This window comes from Hesperophylax consimilis, chromosome 5, assembly GCF_061612785.1.
Source record: "Hesperophylax consimilis isolate HC1 chromosome 5, BYU_Hcon_1.0, whole genome shotgun sequence".
Lineage (NCBI taxonomy): Eukaryota > Metazoa > Arthropoda > Insecta > Trichoptera > Limnephilidae > Hesperophylax > Hesperophylax consimilis.
In genome coordinates, this window is record NC_142840.1 from 19,655,500 (window position 1) to 19,672,067 (window position 16,568).

General features: G+C 34.8%; 1 protein-coding gene across 2 annotated transcripts in view; it reads right to left on the minus strand.

Annotated features, from left to right (window-relative positions):
* The window catches only part of SP1173 (major facilitator superfamily domain-containing protein SP1173), a 156,532-nt gene that overhangs the window by 5,385 nt on the left and 134,579 nt on the right, over positions 1-16,568 (minus strand). For both annotated transcript variants that reach the window (XM_089631679.1, XM_089631680.1), the window contains exons 4-13: positions 8,043-8,263; positions 7,036-7,174; positions 6,199-6,379; positions 5,683-5,787; positions 5,418-5,594; positions 3,234-3,459; positions 2,307-2,508; positions 1,660-1,917; positions 841-1,005; positions 392-558 (exon numbers count right to left, since the gene is read on the minus strand). In XM_089631679.1, coding sequence (XP_089487805.1) covers positions 392-558; positions 841-1,005; positions 1,660-1,917; positions 2,307-2,508; positions 3,234-3,459; positions 5,418-5,594; positions 5,683-5,787; positions 6,199-6,379; positions 7,036-7,174; positions 8,043-8,106 — 1,684 coding nt within the window. In that variant the 5' untranslated portion in view covers positions 8,107-8,263. The remainder of the gene's footprint in view (positions 1-391; positions 559-840; positions 1,006-1,659; positions 1,918-2,306; positions 2,509-3,233; positions 3,460-5,417; positions 5,595-5,682; positions 5,788-6,198; positions 6,380-7,035; positions 7,175-8,042; positions 8,264-16,568) is intronic.

Below are 16,568 nucleotides of genomic sequence, written 5' to 3' on the forward strand. Positions count from 1 at the left end.
AGTCATGAGTATTTCTCAGAATGCTGATAAAGCAAAGGCCATGGTTTATAATATTATAAGACAATGAAATTAAAAAACATGGTGAAATGAAGTCAACGAGAAAACTTCACTAATCAAACCCATTCACATTTTTTAACTGAAAATGACTGAGAACAAAACGGTTCATAAGTTTCATTGAGACTCAAAAAAATGTGCCATAAATAATGTTGGTTTGCCATTTTGAAAACTCTTGTTGAGGAGAACATTATAATGAACTGATATCACAAAGCATATTGTAGATGTGGGTATCAGATAAACTAGGTATTATACCAGGTAACAGTATACCAAGAGATCAAATCAGTGACCAAAGAAGAAGAATGTGTGTTAGTGTTGTAATATTGGATTTGTTTACCTGTGTATTTAAGAATGTAGAAGGTGAATGCAGCAATGAAGATATTTGAGTGTCCACAGTAATCCACAAGGCGCTCTGCTTTCCATAAAACTGGAATAGCCGGCAGGGCACCCACCGACATGGTGAGGCTGAGAATCATATCGCTTCCAATCATCTCCTTCACAGCCCTGGAAAGAACAAGAATATGGTTGTGATAATCATCCAGTGCCTTATCAAAATCATAATACGTAAGTATTTATACTTTATGGCAGGACTCAGGACGGAGCCTTGTGGCATTCCATTATCTGTACCTAATGCTACAGTGAGATAGAGTTTTGTTTAGACAGTTTGATTTCTTGCCAATATAATAAGTACCTAATTATATTTTATGACATGGCTCAAGACACAGCCTTGTAGCGTTCCATTATCTGTGAGACAACATTTTGGTTAGTAACAGTTTGATTTCCTACCATGGCAAATAAGTGTTGAGTCCGCTCCAGAAGATTCCAAGGACCACCAACACCAGCACTACACCCACTATCTCCAGGCCGTAGCGCCGCACCGTGTTCATGGGCAGGGCCAGCATACCCGATTTGGTGTGCCACCACCATTCAGGAGGGGACAATGGGATTTCCCTAGAAAACAAACATAGCAGGTATCAACAAACTATAATCATTTGATTTTACTACATACATGGCTTTACCTGAGAATTGAATTGAAAAATATGGCATCTCCTCACATTTTTTTGCAATTTATGGCTTCTCATTATGATAGGAAGTCGTAAAATATAGGCTCATGAGCTATGGAAACTCCATGAAGGTGCAGGGGAAAAGAGTTGTGCTTAATCCAAAAATTTCTGGTGGAAGCAGATAAGTAAATTTTATGCCAGAGGTCACTGTTCGAGAGTTTAGCTGTTTCGAGAAACATATTGTATTGTTAAGATTTACTAGTTGACACTTTATCACTTTTATTATTTGTTTCATGTCTGGAGAAAAAGAATGATAAGAAATTGGTGTATTTCATGGAGTCTGAAATGTCAGAATCGAATATCACCTTTCCTTTAGCCTTACAATAATCCTAGTTTGAGACAAAATCCTGCAGAGGGCGATAAGACCCTTCAGTAACAAAATAATATACACTTGTTAGTGTCATAGTGTCATTATTTGAGATCTTTTGAACGAATTTAGACTAGGTACAGTCATTATTTAAATGAACTAAACTAAATCTAGGCAAGTAAATTGCACTGAATACATAATATTATTTGTGTTATGAATATGACATTTTCTCACTTTGCAAATAGCATAATCACAGCAGCGATGAAGAACAGGATAACAGCAGAGGTTATGGGAACCACGTAGGTCGGAGTAGCTTCGGGAACACTCAAGTTTATGAGCCCAATCAGTGGGGGAATGATAGTGAGGCCGATGACTCCGAACAGAAGTTGACGTCCTACGTCTCCTCGGCCGATGGAGGTCTCCCTGGTGGCAATCACGCAGGCTGTGCAAAGGAGGCAGAGGGCAGCAGTAAAGAAAATGTCACCCAGGACTCTGTAAAGATACAATAAAAATATGTTAATATAGCTACTGACTGTAGTAAGAAAATTTTGTCTTTAAATTTTGGTTTTTGTTTTTTTTGGTTTTTATTTTATTTTTTTAAATGCGAGTGGAGATTATAATTATTTGTTGATGTGATAAAAACATATGTGTTTCATGGGTAGATACAAATTTTGTGATAAACCATTGCTAAAAAAATGTTGTTATAATTTCTATTTATGTTTATGTATTTTTCATCATCCCTACTTGATCCACTGCTGCCAAGGTAAATTGGTGTATACGAATATTGCAACCATCATCAGCAGTAATGTGTTCAAAATCCGATCAAAACACAGGATTTTAGATTACTTTGCATTGCATTGCCTTAAAAACAATCAGTATACCTCAACACCAAATATGTCCAGAAGCTGAAGGAGGGATCTCCGATGAAGCGTTTGCACTGGGACTCGGCCAACACGCTGTCGGGGGAGTCGTAAGGGTCCTCCACGTTGCACTGGATGACGGGGTTGCAGGTGGAATTATCTTCCTGCTTCTCCTCCAGCCACTTCACATACTTTGCAGGAACCAGGCATTGGAAGTTTCCTCCTGAAAAGCAATAGTAAATGGTTATTTTGTTATAAATTAATATCTGTCGAGGATAGAGACCAGTATTTCAATTGCCCTGATGAATCAAACTGCTGCACTCCACACGATCCTACACCACATAGAGAATAGGTCAACACTTCTTCTTTCTTCTCTCTTCATTTCTTTCTCCTGTCTTTCAATTTGCCAGTTATCATGAGATGCTCCTAGTCGAGTTCTCTTTTTTTTCATCTCTAGCTTATGCCATTGAAGTAATAAGCATGTATTGTTTCATAGTGCTTTCACACAAACAAAGTATTGAATTCCGTAAGTCTAAACCTAAAATTTAGGGCGCATAGTTCACACCTGCGCTGTGCAAGCGGGTTCCCTACAGTTCATCCAGAAAACTTTATTTGTGCACTTAGCTGGAAGATACTACCAGTATCGCCCTGGTGTAAGACCACCATTCAGAATTGAAAACGTTGCTCCAAATGGCTTTAGCCGTGTTTAGTGACTAGATCTGAATAGCCAGGTACTTCCCCACCTTCCTCTTTCCCTTCCCCACTTACCTTCAGCCTCACAACATCCCCCAATTGGGGATGCCATAGTCTCACTGGCTCCAGACGGGAGCAGTTGGGACTCTTGTGAGGTATTCACTATAAAAAAATAAAAAAAAGCTGTCATCCTGAGCAATCTTCTCCAGCATTAACTCCACACTGTTTTGCATATTTAAAAAGGTTGATGCTTACCCATAGGGTATTTACACCAGGAAGTAGCATTTTCAGACTCCTGGTTTTCTTCTTGGATGACGGGGCTGGCGGACTGGAGGCTGGCGTCGATCTTCAGCAGCTTGGAGTTCTCGGTGAAGGCCTCGCACAGCACCTCGCGCTCCGCTGAGGTGTGGCAGAGGTGTGGGGGCTCCACGTCAGGTTCGCCCTTCAGGGCCCGGCGCTTGCGGTCTCCTTCATCCTCCTCCTGAACAACAGTTGTCATTAGAAGTGTTAATTTGTAGTTGTAGTAAAACGACATAACCATTGAATTTTGATAACATTTACACTAACCTGTAAGCTATTTAGCAATAATTTATTAATCCTGCCTTACTATGTATTAATACCATGCTAGAATATTTTCCTGAACAACATGAATAACAATGAAACATGCATTTCCCTACTTTTTGTCCGAGAAACTTTCTTAAAGTCATCCAATATTCCATTCTGGATATTTACTAATACACTATTCGCATAAATATCATCATGTAAGTCCAATACTGCTGAAGAATCATTTGTAAAATTGTCCAAGAGGGACAAAAACTATCAAGTGATATTTATTTATTCCATTCAATCATACAATTTTTTTTAACATTACAGATTTTGGGTCTATGTTGTTGTACTGTTTAAACAATGTAGTTTGTTCAGTACCAAAAGTCTTGTAAGTGAGTTATAAGAATGAACAACATATCGATCTTTTGATCAACTGCATTTAGGAAGTATGTGGCTCTCCCCACCGGTGAGTTCATGAACAAATTGGTGCGGCTGGTTCTGTAGTAAAGGAGATTATGGTTACGTCCTCAAGAGTGAGACTCTGATACAAAGAAATTTATTTGATCCAGAATCTCATTTTTAGATATGTATACGTTTAGTAAAAGATAAAAATATATAATCAGATCAATACCTCTATGTGTCTCTAAGGAGAGGTAATTGGTCATGCCCAAAATATAAATAGCTGGGTATAGCCAGGGGTAATATCCATAGAGACGCAAAAATAAGAATCTAAATAAAATTCTTGTGGACTCTTTCAATGCACAAAATGTACGCTAGTTCGTGTGGGGCCCAGATAATTGAATTTGACTCCAATACACTTAAGACTAGTGTGTTATATAACATTCTTAGGGTTTGTGCATTGTGAAGCAAACGCGAATTTCTAATTGCCCAGCCAAGAAGCTTGAATGCTCTGCTTACTAAATCATTGATATGTTGGTGAAAAGTTAGTTTATTGTCGTAGATAAACACCTAGATCTTTGATTTGTTCAATTACGTACAATCAATTACGTACAGATTCTTCGATCTTGTACACGAGACGATGTACAAAACTTCGGCGTATATAAGCTTAGGGCATTTATTTTGGCCCAGTTTGAGACACGGTCGATATCACGTTGAAAAAGAACGCAGTCAAGAAGACTTTTAATTGAACAATAGTTTCAAGTCATCATTCAAGTAAAAAGTATGAATATCGTTAATGAAGGGCAGAAAAAAAGGATAGACCCCTGTCCTGTTCCTACTCTAGGAAAAACCATTTATTTCCAAAGAACTGGAACCCTTATAAAAAACGAACTATCTACGATTTCGGAATTATGAAGCAAAAAATGGAATAGTCTTAAGGAAAAACCAAACGAAGCTAACTTGTTTAGCAGAATTGTCTTCTTGTCGAATAAGTAAGCTAAATCAACCTGGTCACCCTTGTCAAGAGTTCTTGATAAGAAATCTGAGATGCAAGGGAGATCAATGCGGCTTGTGCTGTTCAACTGGAAGTGCCAAAAACACGTATTTTTAATATATTGGCTCAAATGCGCTAATGAACATAGAGGATATTTAGTTTTTACAAAGTTAATTAGCAAAAACGACATTGAAAATGCATGCAGTCTGCAACTTACAGGTTAATAACTTGATAAATATCAAACATTTTACATTTTATTTGATAATATGTAACATGCTTAAATTTACTGTTTACAACGTTGATTATATAATATTTACACCTAGTTACATTACCTCTTGTGCCAGGGTGGGCTTGGAAATAAATAAATAATATAATAAACTGTTAGTTCAAGATAAAAAGTCACCGTCTATCATTAAAGTTTTATATTATACATTCATATCAGTCCAGGATTAAATATGGGAGATATTATAACACAAGATGAATTGGAAAATATGTCATACCACCAGTGTTTCGGCTTCAGGACCCACTTCACCTTCTCCCTCCTTGATTGTGTCATAGATATCATAGTCCTGTTCACTGGGGCTTTCAGAGGTGGAGACAGAACCGAGATACAGAGGCCGCACTTCCGGGGGCTTCTCGCACTCGTAGTGGCAGTCTGACAGCAGCAGGGAGCCCAACTAAAACACACAATGAACCAAAAATATCAACTATCAATTTATTATATATTGAGCTTTTTCTTTTTTTTTATTAATTATTTAAACAAACCTTTTCACTATCCCAATGATGACAGGTTTTTTCTTCGCTGCACATCTCTTGGAAGACCGTGGCTCCATTGGCATCGCACATGAAACTTACAGATGACATGCGAGGCTAAAAATAATAGAAATTTCAAAAGATTAATGAAAGTTTGCAAATGCACAGAATTCCGTTCGTTCGAAGGTCCATTCCTAATTCTCTTTCTGTTCCATGGGTCGTAGAAGGCTACCGTGTTACGACAAAACCACGTAACCATGGTTTTATAGTAACATTGCTTATTTGATTCCTCTCATTGAGATCCATTCACAGATTTTCTGAAATATGTTTTCCTTTTCAACAAAAATAGACAGGTGATATTTCCGTAATCAGTGTAGCGGTTCTCATAGGCCGCCGAAGTAATTAATTGGAATAAAGGATTATGCCACACCAAATTATGCAAGCGGTGAACTTTTTGGCATATCATATTTGTGTCAGTATATTTCTTTACTTTTTTTAAATTATTGAGTTTTTGATGATTTCTTTTACCTCCAAGGATTCAGCATAAGGAACAGCCATCAGCAGTGCGTAGAACAGTGCAGATAGCAAGATGCAAGTGGCAATCATGAACCTGAGCACCCCATTACCACTGCTGACTATGATGCTGGCGTTGGGATTGTCTGATTTGCCATTTGCTATGGTCGTCTCACATCCTCGGCCAACGGAGAGTCTAGAACACAAAAATGGGCAGATGAAATCAATTAATTATTATTTATTGTACAGGAGAGAAAATAAAAGTTTTATCTCTACAAGTGTAATTTTTGTTATCATAAAGACATCACCCCAATTGGTTAAAAAAAAACTTTTTATGTTAAACTTGATTTTATTTACACTGAAAAGATAAACCGATATAAGTGGGTTGTTTGTGTTCTTGTGCCAGGAGTAAGCACATGTTTTCAACAGAAATGTATGAACGCGGAAAGAAAACAACTTAAAAAAATATAGTATTATAGCTAAGATTATCTGTGACAGTTTCCCTTTATTAACTTTTTTTCTTTCTTATAAAATTATTTACAAAATAAATAAAAACCACTTTTGTGCTTGAAATCGAAAGTTTCTAGACTCCGTTTGTCAAGCGATTTTAATGCCTATTACCTATATTCGTGACAATATAAAGCATACCTAGAATATACACATTGTTGGCTTGTAGCTTTATCTTAAGGGATAACTTGATTGGCGGTTTAAAAGAAAGAGATCTCTTGAACAAGCGTACATGCCTTTTATGCCTTCTTTCACATTCTTACATTAATCAGGACATACGTTTGCGTTCATTATGCCATCTCCGATGTACGTTTATTGCAATAAGTGAGTAGAATATGGACTCACTTGTCGGCAAGGGGCCCGAAGATGAGGGGTCCCAAGATAGCGAAGAACGGAGCCACGATAGAGATGATGCAGGCATCCTCAAAGGTCAGTCCCACTGCCCGGATGTGCGCTGTCATAAACGGGAACAAGCAGCCGATACCTGGTACCAAATAATACATTAGTTATTAAAGAGAAAATTTAGAGTTTGAAATAATTATTGGTAACATATAAGCAGGTATAACACTGAAAATTCTGAACAATCAATGGCTACGTCAACACGACGCCCGTACAACGCACTAAGCCGCTCCCAACTAGTAAATAAATAATTGAGCTGTCAAAAGGGCAAAATAAAGTGAATGAAATCAAATGTGACCACAATAGTGTATTCGGGCCTTCCATCAATGTTTAAGTATTTATTAACTTGCTTGCTAGTTGGGAGCATTCTCAGTGGGTTGTGCGGGCATCGTGTGGACGGAGCCAATGAATTTTTTTTTTTATGTAGGTATTTCAAAGCTTTTATATTGGCCTTGGAACGAAGGCAAGAAGTGCCATTTTTCTATTTATATTTACTTTTTTCTTCTTCATTAATATCAGTAGGAAAATAAAAGTTATTTTAGGATTGATTTTTTTTTGGAAGACAATTTTTTCAAATATTATATTGGTGAATTTAATTAAATAAATGGATAAACTAAACTAGAATAAACCATCAATTTAGTTTGAAACATGACGTTGGTACGAATTATTTTGAGTTTGGCAGAGTCTTATACTACGTATACATATGCGAGCCGAACTGCCGAGCTGAACCTCAACTTATGGGAAAGGAATGAAGCAACCGCAAAATGGCGCGAAATGCCGCTTGCAGGTGCTTCGTTACTTTCCCGTAATTCGTGGCTCGGCAAATGTATACGTAGTATTAGAACAGGCGACGGACAAATTATAATATGCCTTATGTAGGTGAGTACCTACCTAAAGAGTGGCGCAAAAAATGTACGTAGGTAGGTATGTACTTAAAAAAATGAAAAACTTACCCGCGAAAAACGCGAAGAGAACGCATTTTAGCGTCACAAGATTTTTGTTAAAATATTGCCTCATTTTGAAGTATTTGCTCAGGTCCTCATTGAAAAACTCGTTTTGTGCTGTTTAGTGATGATACTCTGTACCCCTTCCCGCGGTCCAGCTGTGGTGGTGGTGACTTTGTACTTGGAGATGTTACGCTATCTCCCCATGCTGCTCCACTGGTTGACTCCACCTAAAACAATAAAAAAATACTTTAAATAATATTTAAAATTTTAATTGAAATGTAAAAAATTTTCCAAATGTCGTCACGAAACGAGATTTTATTTTTTGTGACATCAAACGAAAATGAGAATGAAAAGGGCAAACATTTCCCGGCAACCTCGAGAATCCGACTGAACGATGTTTATTATAAGTGTGTTCCATAAAATATATAGTTTATAATTAATTAGGTAGTTATTTAAGAACCAACTTACAAATCTTATGATTTCAGAGGAAAATTTGGATTTGATTTATAATTAACTCACTAACTAACTAACCATCACGCCGTTTCCCCACAGTGGTAGGCAGAGATGACGGACCGCCAAACTACTCTGTCTTGGCACACACTTATTGTCTCGTTCACATTCTTACACACTCTTCTGTTATATATTATATATTATTTAGGTATATGCTTATGTTATGTATTATTTATATGCTCATGTTATACATTCGCAACAGATACAATGTACACTTTATTCACTAATAGACACGATACCGATATAATTATAATAACGGAGCGTAATTCTTTTAATTTAATTCTTCATAGTTTTGGCAAGCTTATGGATGTATGTGCTATCAATTGCTCTAAATGAATTAAAATTAATTTTAAATGGATGATTTTATATCTAGCCAAATAGAAAATTTCTACAAAATCCATGAATACGAATGTGCAAGCACAGAGACATGTAATGAATTTTTCCCACACAAATTTAACGGTTTATTCATATTACACCAAAATATTCGTAGTATGTTTCAAAATTTTGATGAATTTATTATTAAAATCAATAATCTAATATTACAACCAGACTGTATAATATTAACAGAGACATTTACAAATGATGAGTCACCAGCTTTTCAACTTCCTAACTATACATACATCCCAACTAAAATAAATATCAATAAAAATAGTGGAATCGCAATATTCGTTCACACCAAATTCAGTATTGTCACGACTTTAGAACACCCAATATTACTGACTAACTGTATTCAAATCGAAATTAAACTCGATAAATATATTTACCACATAATTGCCATTTACAGAACACACGAATCAAATATTTCACATTTTATAACTCAACTGAAAAATATATTACTACCGCTTAAAAATAAAACCTGTTTTATCGCGGGTGATTTTAATATTAACATTAACGAAAAATCAGAAAATATTTTCAAAAATGAGTTCCTAAATTGTATGACTGAATTAGATTTTAAATCATGCATAAACAAAAATACTAGAGAAATGCACGGACAAAAATCGTCTTGCTTAGATCATATTTGGATAAACATAAAATTACAAAACCTATATAAAATCAAAACAATGATTTGGCAAACGAATATTACTGACCACCACACTTGCTTATTATTGTATGATAATGAAATAAAATCACAAATTAAGGCTCCAATTACTATTAAAAAAACCACAAATATTGCCACTTTAGAGAAAAAATTGAAAGCAGAAACTTGGTGTACGATACTACAATCTAACGATGTCGAACAATACTCAAATATGTTTGAAAAACAAATTATGGATCATATTGAAACCTCCACAACAGAGGTCTCATTATACACGAATTCAAAATTCAGACGTATAAAACCTTGGATCACTTGTGGCCTAATAAAATCTATCAGAGAAAAAGAAAGGCTATATAAAAATACAATTAAAAATCCACACGATGAAAATGCTAAGATAGTTCTCAAAAAATATAGAAATAAATTAACAGCTTTAATTAAAAAAAGTAAAGACGACTACTTTAAAAAAATAATCTCTACTTCAGAAAACAATCTAAAAGTTATTTGGAAAACGGTAAACTATGCAATTGAAAATAAGAAAAAAAATAATTCTATAAAATATTTAAAACATGAAAATAATATCATAGATGTATCCAAAGACCCAAAACTAACAGCAAACATTTTTAATTCTTATTTCTCTAAAGTAGGAAACAATCTCGCTGATAAAATCACTAAATCTGTACACACACCAAAAACTATAACAACTAATACCCAAAAACAAAATACACTATCCACTTTTAAAAAAACTACCGAAACTGAAATACAACTTGTAATAGAAAGCATGAAAGACGGATCCTCTCCAGGTTTTGACCACATTTCTGTGAAAATTCTTAAAGAAATGAAAATGTATCTACTGAAACCACTAAACCACCTTATCAATCTCAGTCTGACTAAAGGCATATTCCCAACAAATTATAAAAAATCTATAATATCCCCTATCTTTAAAACCGGCGACCCGCAAAATGTTTCAAATTATCGACCGATATCACTAATATCGAATATAGCAAAAATATTTGAAAAGATTGTGAAAAAAAGGGTTGTTGATTTTCTAGAAAACAATAAAATATTACATTCCAATCAATTCGGATTCTTAAAAACAAAAAGCACACAAGATGCAATAGCAAATGTAACATCATTTATATACTCTGCACTTGATGAAGGAAATAAATGCGCAGGAATATTCATAGACATAAGAAAAGCATTCGATAGTATCTCACACGCAAAGCTTATCAAAAAACTGAAATTAAATAACATCAATGATAAAGCCGTCCAATGGATAGAAAGTTATTTGAACAATCGTGCACAATTTGTTAAAATAAATGACCAAACTAGCGACCAAGAAACATCAAATTTTGGTATCCCACAGGGCACCGTGCTTGGACCAATATTGTTCATTTTGTATGTAAACGACATATTTATTCAACCATTGCATGGCCAAATTATCTCTTACGCTGATGATACAGTCCTTATAATAAAAGAAAAAACTTGGGAAAAAATTTATCTAAAAGCTACAGAAGACATAAATAATCTAAAAATATGGTTTGACAATAACCTCTTGTCGTTAAATAGTGATAAAACATATGTCATTCCTTTCGAAATTAACACTAACATTGTACCTCCAAATCTTCAAATATTCTTACATAATCATTCTCTCGCACAACACGATACTAATCACTGCCAACAAAAATGTTCACTTCTGAAAATAGCGGATAAAATTACATATCTTGGAATAATCATAGATAAAAACCTAAAATGGAAAGATCACATCGACCATACAATAAAAAGAGTTAGGAAGTTAATTCATATATTCTTACGAATACGAAACTTCTTATCAACGAAAAACCTATACTCAATATACTACGCATTAGTACAGTCTATTCTTCAGTATGCCATTATCAGTTGGGGAGCAGCTTACAAAACTAATCTGACCCCCATAGAAATTGTTCAAAAACTAATAATAAAAATTATACTAAAAAAACCTCCAGACTTCCCAACTGACAGCATATTCGAAGAATTCAAAGTTCCAACATTTAAAAACTTATTTATAAAAAATTCAATTATACAAATTATAAAAGAAAAAGATAAATATGCATTCATAACTGAAAATCGTACTAGACTTAAACATGTATTTGTGTGCCCCAAATTAAACACTTCTTTTACACAACACCATTATACTCACCAAGGAAAATTCTTTTTCAATAACCTACCAATAGAAATCAGAAGCATTAGGAACAAAATTCAATTGTTGAACTCCATCAAAAAGTATTTTAGAGAATGTCACACTAAAAATCTTACTTGTTTTTCTTCTTACTGAATACATATATGTTTACATATTTTAGTTAACGGGTCTGATTGCCATGTGTCTATATTATCTACACATACATATATATTGAAATAAATGATTATAGTAAATAGTAATTGTAATTATATGAAATGTATTAACTGTATTAACTGCATTGTATTAACTGTACACGTGACTTTATTTGTACATAATATGTGAAATGTTAACTCTTCTTCCATCCACAAGCTAAGGCTTTTAATGGAAGACCAGTAAATTTATAATATATTATGTTGTTTATTGCATTAAATAAAAAAAAAATAAAAAAATAAAAAATAAAAACCACTTTTGTGCTTGAAATCGAACGTTTCTAGACTCCGTTTGTCAAGCGATTTTAATGCCTATTACCTACAATATAAGGTATACCAAGAACATACACATTTTTTGCTTGTAGCTTCTTCTTAAGCACAATCCTTTTTTTTGAATTTGTGGTCGCTTGTGTGGAGGGCCGTGAAACTGAACTAAAGGAAAGAGTTGTATAAATAACGCAGGTAGGAACTGCCCACCTACCTAGTACTATTTAATTTATTTTGTCAGTCTGTTCAAGAATTTAGAGGTTTATAAAGGTCAACTTCTTCTGCTCCGTTTCAGTAAATGTAAAATAGCGAAAAAAGTGTTTGTGGTGGCGACTGGCGACATATATTTATGAATATACACAGCGCCGCACAGTGGGCTGAAAATCGCCTTTCATAGACATAGAGACTTGAATTTTCAAGGTTATTTTTTTGGCTAGAAATGGATTCTGCTGATCATACTATGCTATAAAATTTTGTACGAAGCAATTGCGTATACAAACGAAGGAGTTATCATTTTTTTAAGAAAAATTTGTATGGCACTGACATTAAAAATGAGGCTATCTCTGGAATCATAAGGTTGACCATTATATCCTTACACACAGATATACTACTATTTATTCTTATTTTTTTGACATACTTCGTATTGTAGCGCGACTTTTTTTTAAAAATCCTAATATGTAGTTGAAAAAAAAACTTTTTTATGTTGATGATTCATTTTAATGCCGTAATGCTTTACATATGAGTATGCTTTGTCTAGTTTACAATATTTTATTTACACTGCAAGCCTACTCATATGTAAAGCATTTAAGCATTAAAATGAATCATCAACATTAAAAAGTGTTTTTTTCAACTATTAGGATAAAAATAAAAAAAATCGCAAGTTGCGCCACAATACAAAGTATGTCAAAAAATACAAATAAATAGTATATATGTGTGTAAGGATATAATGGCCAAACTTATGATTCCAGAGATAACCTCATTTTTAATGTCAGTGCCATACAAATTTTTCTTTAAAAAATGATAACTCCTTCATTTGTACACGCAATTGCTTCATACGAAATTTTATAGCATAGTAATGATCAGCAGAATCCATTTCTAGCCAAAAAAAATACCCTTGAAAATTCATGTCTCTATGTCTATGAAAGGCGATTTTCAGCCCACTGTGCGCCGGGCGGTGCCGCAAGAGAGGACTGCAGGCGTTGAATTATTTATTTATTTCATTTGTGGAACAAGAGGTGAATTCACATCAAACAGACTGTACGTCGGATATAATACAAGACCATGCAATTAGCCCAGTCAATGAAGGGAAAAAAAGACCCAATGTCGGAACTAATTCCCCGGAAGCTGAATTTTTCACAGATATTAGAAGACCTTTAGACATGTATTTTTACAAAAGTCCCCGACTTTCCCCCTTGTGCTTCCTTCCCCACCCCCTCTTGAATATATTTTCCAAAGCCTTTTGGAATACGCTAATATCTCCTTAATAGTTTTATAAAATCATATTATTTATTTTTTGTTTAGTTTCTGATTAGTTATTCTAAAAAATTGTATTCTTTTATTTTTGCGAGAAAAGTTATACAATCTCTACAATTTATTAGTAAAGGAAAAATATCAGTTTTTAAAATAGTATTTCAGAATATATTTACACATAACTTTTTTCTGAGCCTCTTAACGAAAAAAAATAAATCAACAAAACTTGTAGACAATATTTTTAACTATAAAATAATGTATATAATGATGGGTTTTAATTTATAATAAGGCACGTAGGCTGTTAATAAGGAGCACGGCGCGCGGCGGCTCGAATACGCAGCGGTTCGCGGCGCAGCGAGAAATTACAAAAACCTAAGGAAAGTAATGACTAATTCATGGGTTTGCTTTTTTTATAACAAATTCATTTAACGTTGAAGAGTTTTATTGTTATTTATCAGTTTTAGTTCGGAGGGGAGGGGGGTAATATAAATATTTCCCCCTGCCCAATGAAGCGCTTTCATTATCCACCAACCGCCGTGCCCCGGTCTGGCTAAACAGTCATATTATGTTGTATGATTGTTTGTTACTTATTATTTAAATAAAGTTATGTGAAATAAGCCAAAAATACCTACAACAGCGTGGGACTACCCTTTAACAACATTAAAATATTGCAGACCTTATGTTATGGCGAAGTTCTAAAAAATCTTTTGTGGAAATTCTCACTTGTTTTATTATGTGCACCTATCAACAATAAAATACCGACACAACAAATCACTAAAAATAGTGCATAGATCTAAAATGGTTTACTTTCAAAAAAGCTTCTTAAAATACACCTAAAAAAAAATTATAATGACAAAACGGTTTGTAAATTATATTATATACTTATCAATATTATCTATGACAAAATTAGGCAAATATTCAAATAATTTTCTAGTCAAGAGAATCTTCCATTTATTCATCATACTGGGGTGTGTTCAGACATGATAATCCGTTACGGTTGTAGCACATGGCAGAGCAGGTAAATCCAGATTTTCTGCAGCCACAGTAAGGTCATCAGGAGCAAATGATTTTAAAAATTTCTTCTTTCCACCATTTTCATACCTCCATCCCCAGTTTATAGGGTTTAGTTTGTTTCCTAACCAAAACTGTACTTGCAAATAAACTCTCAACAAATGTTGATGATACGATTCTGAAGTCGGTGGTAGTTTTGCTAAGTCAAATTTAGATTTAAAAGCTGATTTTGTCGTTAGTCTGGTAAACTTATAGTATCGAGCTTCGTTTCAATTAGAGTAGCTACCAGTCTTACTACATTAGTAAGACCATACATGGCGAGAGCGAATTTTCCTCCATTTTGCAACAAGTTCTCTTCAGTTGCATCTTTTTCCAGAAATGCCTCAGCTGCGCGTTTTGCTTCGGGATTGTTTTTCATCATGTCAACAGCTTTTATCTTTCCTAACCCATATAAAGATGGGGTAGTATCACAGCCCGTAATGGCATGGGTAAATAGCACGTGTTTTAGAATCTCTTTATGTAACATTATAGGTTTCTCTATGATGTAGAAAGTTCTTGAATAGGCCTTTCCACCAACATCTATACAGAAAAAAATAGATTTTCCTTCAGGAGCAAGATTTACAAGTAATACCAAAAGATTACTATCCGTGCCAACAACAATCACTTTTGAGAAGATGTTGAGTTGTTCGATGCCGGTTAGTACAATGTCAATATCGGCATCACCTGCGGCCGTGACTGTTTTCAAACCAGACTCACTAAATTCATGACACAGTGCTTCAATCATTATTTTTGTTGTTTTTCTTATTAGATAAGAAAGCTTCCTTCTTAGTCAAACAACGTGTAGTGAAGTTTAATTGAATATCGCACGATGAGTTGTTAGCCGACCTTCGTTTTTGCTCTTCATATTTTACAGTTGGTTCTTCAGGGTATCCATCGAAAACGACAATAGAATGTTTGCCAAATTTTGTATGGACGAAACGTGAGTATGATTTAATGATGTCTCCGTAAGCAGTTTCAGTTTGCCAAACAACAGAGTGTAGTAGGTATCCCCCATCGATGACTATTGCAGCATTTTCCAAATCAACTTCGTCATGAATACTTTCGCTAAATACTTTCGCCATACATGATTTTGTTCCTTTACAAAGGGAGACTTCATCAAAAATAGAAGGGGTCATGAAGCCAATTCATATCCTAAGTAGGTCTAAAGCTTGCTAGGACTATCACTAATGCACAGTATTCTGTTAAATAGCTGCTGGGGGTTTACTACAGATTGTCTCGTCCTAACAGTTGCGGATTTGAATCTTGCTGGGTAGTCACCATGTCTTTCCTTTTCAGTCGTATATCTCCAAAATTACATCCTTTCATTTTTTGCATAGCTGCCAGGCTCACCTCATAAGCGTTATCACAATTGACACTATTATCTGAAATAAACCCTGAAGATAAATACACCAGCTCCCCCGAGAGCTTGGTGAACGGGCTGTGCTGTCTTAGCCATGATGTATATTTTTCTATATCTAGCTCATCCCTTTTCTTCCGTGATTCGCGCAGCTCAACATGCTGTTCAGTAAAATTAAATTCTATACCGATGAATTCTTCAATGCTCTCTTGCACTTTCACGCAGTAAGTGGTTCCAAGTTTCCACTTTGACAAAGCGCTGTCAGTGATTCCGCGCCAAAGTGTCAAACCTCCTACTGATTTCATTGGTCGCATGAGACACTGCTCGATGATCATGTCCGTCCACGTACAGGACCAATATCTGTCGCTTCTTCTTATTGTAAAGTACCCATTTTCAGTGAATAGTAAATATTCTTCTTTAGTTATTCTTGATTCGAGTTGCAACATACTTTGAACGTACATATATGCTGATTTTCCGT